Source organism: Ricinus communis, chromosome 1 (genome assembly GCF_019578655.1).
Source record: "Ricinus communis isolate WT05 ecotype wild-type chromosome 1, ASM1957865v1, whole genome shotgun sequence".
NCBI classification, from domain to species: Eukaryota; Viridiplantae; Streptophyta; class Magnoliopsida; order Malpighiales; family Euphorbiaceae; genus Ricinus; species Ricinus communis.
This window is the reverse complement of record NC_063256.1, coordinates 3626771-3641752: the sequence shown is the minus strand read 5'-3', so window position 1 is coordinate 3641752 and position 14982 is coordinate 3626771. Positions and strand designations below refer to the sequence as shown.

The following is a 14982-nucleotide window of genomic DNA, read 5'->3' as shown; positions in this document are numbered from 1 at the left end:
AGACAGGAGTGCCAAGTACCAACACCCATTTTATCACTTTAATCAATTCAAATTTAATAATAGTCATAAAATTACGTATGCGTTTAAGTTTCAGTTTGCTCCCTAAACTTGTGAGCTATGAGCAATTTACCCGAAAACAAACTTTTCTTTTTTGTCAAATATGTCCAAAATTACAGGGAATCTGACTTTTTCTTTTTCTTTTTTTAAAAGAAAAAAGAAATAGAAACACAAGTTATCTGAGACTTGAGGTTCATTTTATACAGAATAAATTAGAATAGAGTTTTTTTTTTTTTCTTTCTTTCTTATCGTTGAGAGAAAATGAAAGGAAAGTGAAGTCCTCCGATTACTAATTTCCAGCAACTGAAAGTTGTGGAGATTTTATTTTAATGGTGGAACTTAGAGGAAGACAAAATCTGAATTAACATTAAATTGTACAAATTTGGAATTGTATGTTTGATTTGGAGAAAGAAACGTAAGCATGGCCTCCGGTTCTGTGCTTCGACTTCTTTCTTGCGGCTGCCAAAACGCCGTGCATTTCCATTTTTAGTTTTGCTCTCTATCATATTATATCCCACTTTGTTAGATACTGTCGAAAACCCTAAAGCATTCTTCACGTGTCTATTTGTTTTTTCTTTCTTTTTACCTAAACTGGAAAAATTATAAAATACTCCCATGGGATTTACTTTATTTATAAATTTCTGTTTTTTTTTGTCAAATAATTAATTGAGGAGCCTTAAGAAAATAAAATTGGCAGAAATTCTTTTCATAAGTTAAGAGGATAAACAAATTTACTCGCTGATTAATGTAAATCTCAAACTTTTTAGTATCTAAAAGAGAAATTAATGGGATTTCTTTTTATGTATATAAAATAAATATTTATTGTCAGTAGATTTAATGAGGACATAAAATTGGACCCATTAAGAGTTTTAAATAAATAATTTATTTAGATTACAGTTGTTCTGAAAACTGGTTTTAAAAAAGCATGCCCTGTTTTTTTGTGGCCATTTATGTTCAGACATCATTTGTCTTAAAATTAAAAGCAAAATTCGAACATAACTCAATGATACTTATATACTGTAGCTCTCAATTAAATTAATAGAACTTCATCCTCCATTTATCCCAAAGAAAAAAAAAAGTTCAAATAACTATGAAGTCAATTATTGTTTTGGTCAACCTTAAGTTAGTGGGTCTTTTTTCCTTTAATTTAAAATTCAAATTAATTAATTATTGCAATCCTGTAAATGTAATATTCGTTTTGAATAATTAATACTAATATATCCATTTATTTCCAGATTCATAATCAATAACATTCCAAAAGAACTATTGACAATTGATTAAAAAATAAAAATAAACATAAAAGATAATTATTGATAAGATAGTATATATGCCGTTTTTTAATATATACATGTGCTAAAACAAAAAAAAAAAAAAAAGGGAACACTATCCAGATTTATATGTCTTCCAAGACGAAGAAAACAAACTTTATTTTTTTATTTTTCAGCCTGAAAAATATTAAAATTGATACATATATATATAGTAATATTTTTTACTCGAGCTTAATACTTAATTTTATATATAAAATGATATAAATTAGAGATAAAATATTTTAATATTTTATCATATCATACAAATAAGACTGATGAGATAATATAATATTATAATAAAATAAAATACGGTATAACAATATATTTTTTAAAGTTATATATTATTATATAGAAGAATATTTTTGTGGAATAAAATTTAAAGAATTTATAATTATTATAATAGAAAATTAATTTATATTTATAACTTAATTAAATTAAGAATTGTAATATTTTTTATCATTGTGCAAAAGTTATTTTAAATAAAATATTAATATTGAGATTTTATTGTAATTGGATTTGGATTTTTATTTAAGTGGGAAACACATTAAAGAAGTTACAGATAGTACAATGTTCAGACTTTTTTTAAAGAAAGAAATAAAATCAAATTGGATGATAAACTATTTAATGATATAATTCATGACCACTTAATTTATAAGCATTACAGAATTTCGATTTATCTAGTAGGGTAATGTAGAAAATTAATAATCACAATATTTATGTATGAAGTATCAACTCAAATAAAATATTCTATTACTAATGAGATTTTATATTATAATTAGTATTTCAATAATCACAGTTTGAACCTCTCAAATCAATTATTGAAATAATTAATTTTGGTTTACGAGTAAGAATTATGGATGGTTCATATATTGTGAAAAATATGTTAATTTGTCATTTTCTAATATAATATATTTTTTACTTAAAAAGAATAAAAGAAATATTGATATAACTTCTTCTTTTTTTTTTTTCTTATAAAAGAGACAATGCTTGGAACTAAGAACTCTTAAAGAAACTTCAGTATTTAATTTTTAAGTTCTGACAAATCCATATCTAAACATTTTTGAGACTCCGTTAAAATTGAAAGGGCAAATTCTAGAATTGAAAAATTTCAGAATTCAATTATAAATTAGGTTTGTGTACTGATTTTATTTGGTAATTAATTTAAATCAAAATTATTTCACTAAATAATAAACATATATTAAATTAACGACTTATTTATTTCAATTTTGTGAATAGAAATTGAATTAAAATAATAAACGACAGTATGTATAAGTATCTTTTTATATTTTATTTAATTGAGCATGAAATAAAAATTAAGTTTTATTTATTATTATTTAATTTATTAATATAGTATGTAATGAATATATAAAAATATAAATAATAAATTATCGTTTCACTTATTTGTCAATTTAAAATTAATTTAAATTGATTTTTATGGAAATAAAAATAATTATTCCTTATCAGAAATGAGAAATTTGTAATTCCATTGACAGAGAATTCTCATTCTAATTTTAGAATAATCCTAAATTAATCAAACATCAATATGGATTATCTATTCTCATTTTCATTCTTACTCTATTCTTTTTTACTAACTAAACGAACCCTAAGAATACATTTGCCAATATATACACATTTATGACTTAAAAAGGATTTTTTTTTCATATAAGCCAATGAAAATTAATTTATTTTATTTGTGAGTATATATATACATATTTTTCCCAAAGTAAATGTAAAAATAGTACATGTCTAAATTAGAAATACATATTCTTATTATACACAATTTAAATGACAATAGGTGTATCTCTTTAATTCTTGATGAATTTTTTAAGAAATTGATTGAGTATTCGTGGAATTCTCTGTTTGATTTTGCAAAATAATAAATTAGAATAAATAACAGAATGGTGTTTAAATATTTATTTTGACAATCAAGTTAAATAAAAATAAAAGAATGAGAAAATATATTATTTTTTTAATAAAAAAAATTCTCTATTAGTGCATTCTTCCAATGTGTAGAAATTGATTATATATATATATATATATATATATATATATATATATATATATATATTTTGTCTTTAAGGATTTGTGTACATATAGAACTTGCCATACCTCCTCTCCTCCTTTAAAAGGTTAAACTATCCAGAAAAATTAAATTGCAGAGGACAATAAGATATGAAATAATATAAGAATTTTGTAGTCTGGCAAATCAAAATAGTGCCAGTTCTGCACATCCTTTGTCCATGGGTTCCACCCCATTATTTCGGACACACTTGGCTTGGGCCTAATAAACCACTGCTTCACCTAAATTTCCAACCATGCACACTCCACACCCCTACCACTGCTGCACCTATGCATAATGTATTTCATTTTACCATTTATGGTAATTATGAATACAATTTTTCTCACATTATTTACTAAAATACAATGATTTTATGCATCCTTCTTTTTAAGGTTAATCATTAATTTTTTTTTTCTTTTTTCTATAAAGAATCTTTTCAATTAGCTACCATGTAGTCCAATTATTTGATACCATTAGGCATTGTTCATGTATGTGTTTGTAAAGGCCTACATTGCACATTACCCCCTTTTCTCCCCTTGAATTTTAGGTGATTCTGCCATTATTGCACCTAATTATACACATGGCTGTATCTAAAATGGGGGCTAAACTTACAAGTAAAAAGAAATTTTGCTATTGTATTTTTTTTTACTAAATTACGAGGTGAGTTTTTATTTTTACGAAGAGGGTAAAAATTAATTATTTTTTATTGTATAGTCTACAATCTATTAATTCTTTTTTCTTACAATATTTCTCTCCACGGTATAATAAAAATTACTGTTTCTTTTCTTTTAAAGTCTGACTCCTATCTATTTTTTAAAAAATGGGACATTTGAAGAGTTGCATAATAGGATCCTATTCAGTATAAAAGTGATTAATATGTTTAGTGTGAAAAATGAAACTCAAACCCAAAACTTCTTGTTTGAATAATAAAGTATTTCTTACCACTTGAATTTATTCCATTAATTAAGATTTAATGGACTAAATGCTTATGATTCTTGACTTGCAACTTTATTGGCAAAAAAGTTATAAAGACAAAGATTGGTTCCCTTTCTTTACCCTTTTATGTTTCTTTCCAATATTCAGAAGGGGAGAATTGATTTCAAATAACATTGATATCTTTATTGATAGGATTAATAAAAAAGATCATTACACTTCTTCTCAACCTATTACTTTTCCCCTCAATAGTAATATAATATAATTGTGTTTAGTTAAGTTAATTTGGATTTTCCCATAAACAAAACCCACTGAACATTCTAATTGAGGTATTTGATATTGCTGCAAAAAGAATCCACGTGGCTAGCTGTGAATGTGTTTCTTTACTTTTTTTTTTTTTTTTTAATTATAAATTTTCAGTTCCATTATGAAAAAAGAGAAACAGTAAACAAACAGTACAAAAAAATTAGGAGTTTGTTTTTCCTCTGATACGAAGCAGAAGATCAGCCAATGGAAAAAAGAAAAGGCAAAAAGAGAAAGAAGTTAATCTCGTAAATAAAGTAAACCCAGATGGGCATTTATTATCTGACCAAAAACCTTAAGAAACCTCATCCTTCCCACAGTATTCATGGGACCCACTTTTTGTCTCCTGTATTAGATTTAGCCCTCAATTCAACACTGCTTTTAATGGAAATATTAATAACCAATTTATATGCTCCTCCTAATTTTTTTTTTTAATTCTTTTTTATAAGATTAATTATATAAGTAAACAACTACCAAACTTAATCAAGCTTATAAGGTTGTTTTTGTCAAGTTTGTTGTGCTTGTTGGTAAGCTATGCAATGCAGTCTAATCATCAATTTCCTTTTTCCCTTAATTCTAGTAAGATTACTTGTATATTATTAAATTAAATTACAAAATTAAACCAATTATCACATTTTAAAAAATTATAATAATTTCTTATTTACAAAAATTTAATAAGCAATAAACTATATAATATAAATAGTATTTTTTATATTTGCTATAGAAGAATTTAATGAAAAATTGTGATAAGACCCTATCTCTCAAAAAAATTAAACATTTACTAATCATGTAAATAGTTTATTTTTATTATTTAAAAATTTGATATAAAACAAGTCTTTTCTTTTTTATGAAATATAATTAATAATAAGATATTAAATTACATTTTGAAATAAGTATATTTATTACATTTTGAACAACTTAAGTATTACTACTAAATTAGGACACATTTATTACATTGGAGATTGAAATTAAGCGTTAAGTCAAATAAAACTAACTCTAAAAATTTAGAATTTGTTAATAATAAGTAAGACGAATATTATATAAAAAAAGGCGGAGAGAATCTAGAAATGACCATTTTGTTTATATTTATTTTTAAAAAAGAAAAAAGAGATAAAAAGAAAGAAAGAAACTATAAAATGTATAAATAAGTAAGTGAGAGAAAGAAACAAAGAAATATAAGAAGAAGAAGAAGAAGAAGAAGAAGAAAGAAAATGTAAGAGAGAGAGAGAGAGAGTGAAGAAGAGAGAAAAAGCAGAGAATAAAAAGAGACCGGATGTTGACAAATTTCATGTCACTGTTCTTAGAAGGTCGTTTGTTTGTGTAAAGATTTTCTTATCTGGGATCTCTCTCTCTCCTCTCTTTCTCTCTCTAGCATAAATTAAAAAAAAAAAACACTTCCTTTCTCTCTCTTTAAACTATATAAAAAAAATTCCTTTTTTTTATTGTAAGAAAAAAATTTTGTGTTAATAAAATTTTCTTCTTTTTGTTTGTTGAGAGAGAAAGAGAGAGTGGCCCAGCAGATCGAAATCTCCTTTATATTGTTCAATTCTGGAGACGATCTAAGCTCCTTTGATGGAGTTTCAATAACACCTACTTCGTTTTTTTTTTTTTAAAGTTAAATTTGCTTTCTTTTTTCTTTTTGATATTTTATCTCAAAGTCTGTGCTTTTGATAGTGCCAGTCTTCACAGACTCTTTGAAATTTTATTTATTTATTATCTTTGTCTTCCGGGTCTATGATGTGGAGGCAACTGTTGAATGATTGAATCCATTGAGGGATTCTTTAGGGGAAGGGATAAGAGGATGTGGGTCTGAGGTAATATTTATTTATTTAATTTTAATTTTTTTTTCTAACTTTATGGGTAATTTGATCTATAGGTTTTAGTGATTTTGTTAATTGGGTTTTACTTCATTTACCTGATTTATTCAATGCTCGACTCCGCTTCTTGCTTATTCAGTTCACTGGAATTTGTTCATTGATTTATGTTTCTTTATCCTTTTTCTTTTTTATTTTACTGTTGTTCATTGGTTGGGGATTAATTTGATGGGCAATTTGAATTGAGGCTGAGCTCATAATCTAGTATGCTAGGTTCTGTTGCTGATATTTGCTAATATCTTACTTCAGATTGTTGTGGTAAGGGATCTGTTATATTAACTTTTATGACTAATGATCTTTTATTTCTTTTCGCCCATTAAAATAACTAGAAGGGAGTACACTGAGATTTCCTCATTGTTAGCAGAGTTTCTTCAATTTCTAGCATGTGGGGGCTTTGTCGCAAATTTCCATCTTTATGACTTCTACGCAAAGTCCAACTTCTAATTAGGAAGCTTTTTGGATATCCGAGTAGGGCAATTAATTGATGAAGACCTTCTTAATCCCTCTTAATTTTTGTTAGTGCATATCGAATTTTCTAGTGTTAGTGAAGGATATTCTAACTTCAGTTCAATTGACTGGAGAGTTCTCATTGCTTTTTGAATAGAGGGTCATTTTAGCTTCAAATGATGTATAGCTACTTAGGAGATTTAATCGATGGGTTTATAGTTATTTCATGCAACGTTTAGCTTTCTATCCAATTGCTTAACTTCTTGGTGGGATTATTGTGGTCATGCATGTTATCAGAGGATTGGGAAGGTAATTTAGGGTGTTGATGACTTGTGTTGCCTATAAATGTGATTGAATTTATAATTTATTATCAAGCCACCGCCTGTTCATCTGAGTTGAATTCTCATGCTATTGTGGAATAGTTCCTCATATGAGGTACAAATCTATGAATCACATCAGACTGATCCTTAGTAACAATTATACTTGAACTTAAAGAAGTCCCTATGGTATACATGGCATGATATCTTCTTTTCTGTGGATACTTCATCTTAATAGCTGTCTGAATATCTGGCTTACATCATTTATATGCCATTTTTGGAATTATCAAGTGAGGACCTGTTTAGTGGATGGTTAATTGATATCTGAAAAAGGATCATTGATCTATAATGTTTAACCTGGATATGAAGTTGGAAGTAAATCAAACAGATATGCTTCACTGAAAAATCTTGGAGGTTATAGAGTTCCTATTAAATAATAACGACTTTAGTGCTATGGTATGTGAGCAACCCATTTCTAGAAATTCCTTTTTATTGTATGTGCAGTTCCTCTATTTCCATTGATCGCATATCGAACTCGGTAAAAATCCTAGAAACTGCAGAGAAATTACTATGTTCATTTTTTCACTGCATAAGTAAATTAAGCAGTAACATGCAATATTTGGTAGTCACTAAAATATACTGCTTGTGAGCATTATCATCTTTGTTCCAAGGATTCTTGGCAATCCTTTTCACTTTCCTTATCTGTAACTTTCTTCCTATCTATAAATGTAAAAACAAACTTTGGAATTTTTATACATATTCTTCTTTACATTCTTTTTATTTAGTTACTATATCTATGTCATCATGAGCTATTTAAGCATCTGCAGTTTTATGTTGATCCATGGTCCTTAATTTGAAGGACGCTGTATTTTCAATCTCAATCCGCTTGGAAATCTTATCTTACATGTGTGATTCTAGTCCTGCTCATGTTTACACTAGCATTGATCTTCTGACACAGATATACGTCAAAGTCAGGAATAGGCAGTGCTTCTTGGATTAGTGGTTAGTGAAATTGGTATTAAGATTACTTGTGGCTCACTCGTTCAGTGTGCTAGCATTAATTATTTTACAAGTCTGTGAGGTCATAGATATATGAGCATGCAGTTTGAATATAGTGTGCATTATGTGTAAGCGGAGGACTATTAGGATTCCAGCACTGCTAGTATCTGAAACATAAGTTCCTTCTTCTAAACAATGAAAGAAAATTCTCAACTTGAGATTCCAAATTTGTAGATCATTTTGTTAATAGTGCCATATCCTACAAGTAGCTTTTGCAGTTAGAATGACTATCTCACGATCATGATTTTTCCATACAAGTTTGTTATTATCAGAAAGATTATGCAAGCAGCTCATGTGAACTTCAGCCGATCTCTGTTCTGGGTCATATTGAGCTTTAGAAATAGGAGAGGTTTTATTGATGATCGAGAATAGTGGTCATGGAAGATTTAAATTGTTACAAACTGAACATTAGGGTCGTCATGGAGTATTTCTAGGAAAGAAAAAAATTATATGCGAGTTGTATTAGTGTTTTGTTTGCTTATTTGACTGTTTCTTTTGATCACTCATGTATGTCATGTTTTACTTGTATGGCCTTGCTATGGATGTGGCAACATGGCAATGCCAGAGTATTTTTGACACCCAAATGTTTGGTATATGAATTTTGGGAAAACGTTCCCTCCTCCATAGCAAATAAGTTTTCTCAGGGGTTTTATCAAGTTTTTTTTTTTTTTAATAATACTTTCCATGTTTCTTCATTAATTGCCAGGAATGGGAACAAAAGCACAGTGTGAAAGCTTCTTTCAGGGATATTTCTCAATGAGGGATCTTAATGAGGATTCTAACAGTTGTAGCTGGCCTCTATACTATGGAGATAGAACCTTCACCAATGGGCAATACTACAATGGATACTTACCAAGGGCCATTGCAGATATGTATCCCGGGTATGACAAGGATGTGGTAAAGCAGACAATGCTGGAGCATGAGGCCACATTTAAGAATCAGGTACTTTTGGTCTCGAGTCCCTCACTAATTTATAAAGTTTGACAGCTTTGAGATGTACGTAATCTGAAATGTAAATTGAAGTTAGATGTCCTCCACCTTGAATGGTGCAATCCAAGTAAAGTTAAGTGAATTCACTATCTTTCTCTTTGTTTGCTGGAACTAACTTCACTCCTTTTTGTATTATTCTTTTCCATCTAGCTGTGTGAACTTCACCGCCTATACAGAATACAGAGGGACTTGATGGATGAAGCCAAAAGGAAAGAATTATATAAAAATCGGATGCCTATTGAGAAATCATTGTCTTCAAGTCCTCTAGCATCTCAAGTTACATCTGAAGATGCTCGGAAATGGCATCTCCCTAGCTTTCCCTTGGGAAATTCTGTGTGTGCTGGACCATCTACCTCAGGCATTGAAGATATGCATTCTCCGCTGAGTTCTATGAAAGGAAGCAGTGCACAAGCTAGCCCCTTGCTATCTCAAAATGGTGGTACGTCAAAAGATTTAGAGATACTGGAGTCCAGACCCACAAAAGTGAGGAGGAAGATGTTTGATCTTCAACTTCCAGCTGATGAGTACATAGATACTGAAGAAGGGGAACAACTGAGGGATGAAAATGCATGTGGTATCTCTAGTTATTTTTCAAACAGAAATCATAAAGTTGTGCATGAGAATGGAATTAATCTGCTTATTGGCAAAGGTGGGAAAAAGAATTGTCTAGGAGATGCATTGCAGTCTGAATCATTTTTGAAGAGCAAAAGTAATTTGGCTGATTTGAATGAGCCTATTGATGTTGAAGATACAAATGCATCTGCAAATGATCTTCTAGGCTGTACTTCCTCCCGATGTGAGACTCAAGAGCATGGACTGGCTGCTAAACAAAAATCACAGTTTCTTGGCTTTCCCCAAGAGATCTTACTGAACTCTCACCATGGAAGCACTAATGGAACTCTCAATAATCTGCATTTGCAGAATAATGCAAACAGAAAATTGTGGTTTCCCCATATGCTCGATTCAGGTATGATCTTCATGAGTTTGCTCTTTGGTTTCTTGGTTTCATTTCAATGCTTCATTATATCTAAGTATGTTCTTTTAATTGACCTAGCAAATCATAGATGTCTTCTCGAGGAAAAGTTTGCAGTTTATTATTCTCATCTGAACTGTATGCAAATTGTACCAAATAACAGTTCAGTTTATTGATTAAAAAGAAAAAGGAAATCATATTTGAGCATTTAAAAACTGGCGCATGTGCATCATTTTTGAAGAAAAATAATGTGGGTTGCTCTGTTTTCCTTCAAGTAATTATTCTCCAGTACACAAGCTCATTGACCATGCACCACTGTGGCTTTTTCGACACAATGTGTAAAATTACATGTTTGCTGGGTTCTTTATACTCTTAACTTTAAGAATTTTGACAATCCCATCAAAGGTTGTTCCATTTATTTTCTGATGTTCTCATACTCTTTCCTGTTGCAGGGCACAGTAAAAACAACCTGAAGTCTATTCCTCAAGGTCTTCAGCCCGAAATAGTACCTTCATCTTCCCAGCCAGTATCGGTTCTGTTAAATAAAACTAATGAACCGGCATCTCTTTTCCTTACTGATCAAAGCAAGGCAGGTCAGTTGAGAGGGAGATTGTTTCATGGTTCAGAACCTTCTGAAAGAAATAAGGAGATCTCTGATAATAGCCATCACGTATCAGTGGTTGCTTCCAATATGCCTATTCAATATGCAACTGATCCTTCTCCCAATTTGAGCAAGTCCTGGCCACATTCTATTTCATCTTGGGAAAAGCTTAGTGGAAGCTTAAACACGAAGTCTATATCAGTTCAAATGCACCCATATTTCAACTCATCTGGGACCTTGAGTAGGAGTTCTCAGTCATCAACTCAGAGTCATGGTGTGTTAGGGGACCGGTGGAATTACACAAGCAATTCTGCATCTAACCTGAGAATCAATAGTGAAATGCCCGACCAAAATGGATACTATTATGGGTCCTCATCAGGGTCTAAGGAACTATTGATTCAGTTTCCTTCAGGCAACCGTGATTTTTTGAACTGCAGTAGTGCCCATAACATAGCCCCTGCACATTTCCCTTATCATGATTCAGCAAAGCACTACAAGAGTTCAAATTGTGTGGATTCGAAGTCTGCAAAAGATGTGAACTTGAATGTAGCAGTTTCAAATGGCTTCTCAGCCAAGATGTCTTCCCAGCAAGGCCTTGAGGTCATCGATTTAGAAAGAAATCAGGTGGACCATATTGTCACTTTGCCTTGGCTAAGAACCAAGCCCAGTTATAAAAGCGAGGCTACTAATGCAGGGGTGGATTTGAATTCAGTGGGCTCGAGTGATTTGGAATCTTCTCTGCCTCTGTTGTCTAACAAAAGTGAAGCTGGAAATGTTCTTAGTGAAGTAGCTGTTCAGAGTATGAAATCAGCTTCTCCCAATGTTGTCGAGGGCAGTAGGATTTATATAAGCGACACCTCAAGTTGCCGAAAAATTCTTGGCTTTCCCATTTTTGAAAAGCCACATATTTCAAAAGTCGAGTCTTCTTCTCTTACCTCTCCTTCTGTGTCTCTTTCTCAGCCAACTGAAGATATAGAAAATAACAGGAAAAGTAGGGTTCTTGATATTAACTTGCCTTGTGATCCGCCAGTTCCTGACTTTGGCCAAGAGACTCCTGCGGAGTTAGTTCTTACAGAAAAGGAAACAGAGAAACGAGTTGCAAGTGTCAGACATCATATTGATTTGAACTCTTCTATAACTGAGGATGAAGCTTCTTTGATACCTTCTGTTCCAGGCTCTACTGTGAAGATTATTTCAGGAATAGATTTGGAAGTGCCTGCACTTCCTGAAACTGAAGAGGATGTCATTCCTGGAGAAGAATGTCTAGAAAAGGCTCATGGAGTGTCTTCACAATTGTCAGAGTCCAAAGCTGAAAGCTCACCGGATGAATTTGCCAGAATAGCAGCGGAGGCAATAGTTGCCATTTCCATAACTGGATATCGCAGTCATCAAGATGATGACGTTGGAAATCCATCAGAAGCTTCGATGACAGACCCTCTTCATTGGTTTGTGGAGATAGCTTCATCTTTTGGAGAGGATCTTGAGAGCAAGTGTGCTGCTTGGGTAGCCGAAAAGGGTCAAGATGACGAGGGGTCATCATCGGAAGATTACTTTGAGTCTATGACTTTGAGATTAGTAGAGATCAAGGAAGAAGATTATATGCCAAAGCCTTTGATTTCAGAAAACTTTAAACTGGAAGAAACAGGAACACCTTCATTACCAACTAGAACCCGAAGAGGCCAGACAAGAAGAGGAAGGCAGCGAAGGGACTTCCAAAGGGACATCCTTCCAGGCCTTGCTTCTTTATCAAGGCATGAGGTTACAGAAGATCTTCAGACATTTGGAGGGCTGATGAGAGCAACAGGCCATTTATGGCATTCGGGACTAACAAGAAGAAATTCTACTAGAAATGGTTGTGGGAGGGGGAGGAGGCGTACGGTAATTAGTTCCCCTCCTGCAGTTATAGCAAGCCCACCTTGTACTCCCCTCATACAACAGCTTAGTAATGTTGAAGTGGGACTAGAGGATAGAAGCCTAACAGGGTGGGGGAAGACAACTAGACGTCCCCGCCGGCAAAGATGCCCTCCAGGTAATCCTCCTGCTCTTCCTTTGACCTAATCATGAGAAGAGGTGTTAATGTCAGGTTATGTAATAGAGGGAAGAGGATAGATTCATTTCTGCGGCTGTGGGAATTAAGGTTGTTGTGAGCCGTTTGGGGATTCCTTGTACATTCCTTAGCCCATAATCTGGGTCCCCTGTATCTGTGTTTGGGTGGTTACCGACTTTGTATTATTCATAAATAATGTTGCATGATTTCTTCCTTGATATATACTTGGCATTACTTTGGATTGTGTATCCACATTCTCCGTGTGTTGTAGGATTGATTTTTCATGATCCTGGTATTGGTGTTAGCTGCTTCTGTCTGAATGTAGTTCAGTGGCACCTGTTTTTGGCCCTTTTGCCCTAGAGAAGAGCAAGAGAGGCAGCTAACATTCTGTAATAGATGTATAGACGCCAAGAACATTAATGTCCCTAAAATTACAGCTTGGAATGAGGTAAACCAAAATGTTGAATATCAATAGAGAGCACCCACCCTCCATTTGGTCATACAATACAACACTAGAAAAGTACAGTATGATTATGAAATTAGGGCTGTGGAAAAAACGGTGAAGAAATTTTTCTTTTTTAATATTTTGGAAATGGGTCGTGTTCAGGAAGAGTTTCTTGTGAGACAATGCTGTAATAATGTCTTCAGCAAGTTATGGTTTCATTATTTCTTAAAAATTGAGAGCATTTTGATTCTTAATAGTGATTGCAATTTGCACCTCTAATGGCATTGAGTTGGGTGCATCTGACAACCAAGCAATTATCATCAATTAGTTGGATTGGGCAATTGATGGACAAAATCATGGTTGAGAAGGAGAGACGAGTAGTTCAGAATAAGGATATGGGTAACAAAATAAGGGGAAAAGGACCTTAAAAATCATGTTTGTTTTGTCTTAACAAGTTCTTGATGGTGTTTGATTGTGACAAAGAGAAGCTCTGTCTCATTTCATGTCCTTTTGTGCATTTATGGCAATTTTCATTATTTAAGATTTTAACCTTTTTCCCATCCATGGGGTGATTTTTTTTTTTTAAGCTTAATGGCCCAAACAAAATTAATTTATTAACAAGATAGTATTATCTCTTTTTTTGAACAAGTTTCTTCATGGTTTGTCATAACGTTGCTTTCTGTTTTTCCCGTTTTGGCCTCTTTTTGAGAAAGAAAAAGTGAAAATATCTTTTAATGTTCAGTCTAATAATGGTGATGGAAAGTAAAACTTTTTTACAAATTATTTCAATACTTAGAAAATAATAGCCTAATATTATATTTTATTAATATTTCACGAGGCTGTCGATAACAATTAATTAATTACTTACTGTGCCCTCAACCTTATTAATTAAATTTGAAAAAAAAAACAAAAAGGAGGGTGCACGCGCAGAGGAAATGCGCGTGGGGCAGAATGAGAAGGTGGGGAGATCTTAAGTATTGAATTTGTAAGGAATGAGGCGGCAGAAAGAAAGAGAATGAAGTGTTTATTTTATTAATAAAGATACTCTTTCCACCAATCAGATTTCTGTCTATCTATTTGTTTTTCTTTATTATTAGAATATATAGAAAAGAAGAAATTGGAAGTAGTGAAGTAAGTAGAAATGCGGTGGTGGTGGTCGTCGTCATCATCATGCAATGCAAAAAGCTAAATTACATATATAAATAAAACCCACTTTTCTTTTGAGTTTGTTTGTTTGTTTGCTGGATTGCCACTGACTGACTCCTACTTCTTCTTTCCCTTTATTCTACTATTCCCACTTCTACCCCCCAATTTCTTAATTTTTTTGAATGGAACTTATTTTCTTTTAAAGAAAAACTATCACATTTAAATCAGAATTTATTCTAAAAGGAATTTCTATATACCCCTTATATCACCGCTACTAATTAGTGAGATTTTGACTTAAGTAACATTTGTGTATGCTTATTTGTGGTTTTTTAATTTTATAGTCGGGAGATAAATGTATTTTTTATATTAAATAATGTTCTATAATTTCTTGTTTTAAAGTTACGCTTATATCACGTGGGGGAGA

General features: G+C 31.7%; 1 protein-coding gene across 1 annotated transcript; it reads left to right on the top strand.

Moving 5' to 3' along the window:
- Positions 1–5837: 5837 nt before the first annotated feature.
- On the top strand, positions 5838–13215 carry LOC8289151. The gene is made up of 4 exons (XM_002512078.4): positions 5838–6473; positions 9063–9298; positions 9497–10313; positions 10772–13215. Exons 2-4 carry the CDS (start codon positions 9065–9067, stop codon positions 12976–12978), a joined length of 3258 nt encoding a protein of 1085 aa, XP_002512124.1. The 5' UTR covers positions 5838–6473; positions 9063–9064; the 3' UTR covers positions 12979–13215.
- Positions 13216–14982: the final 1767 nt, after the last annotated feature.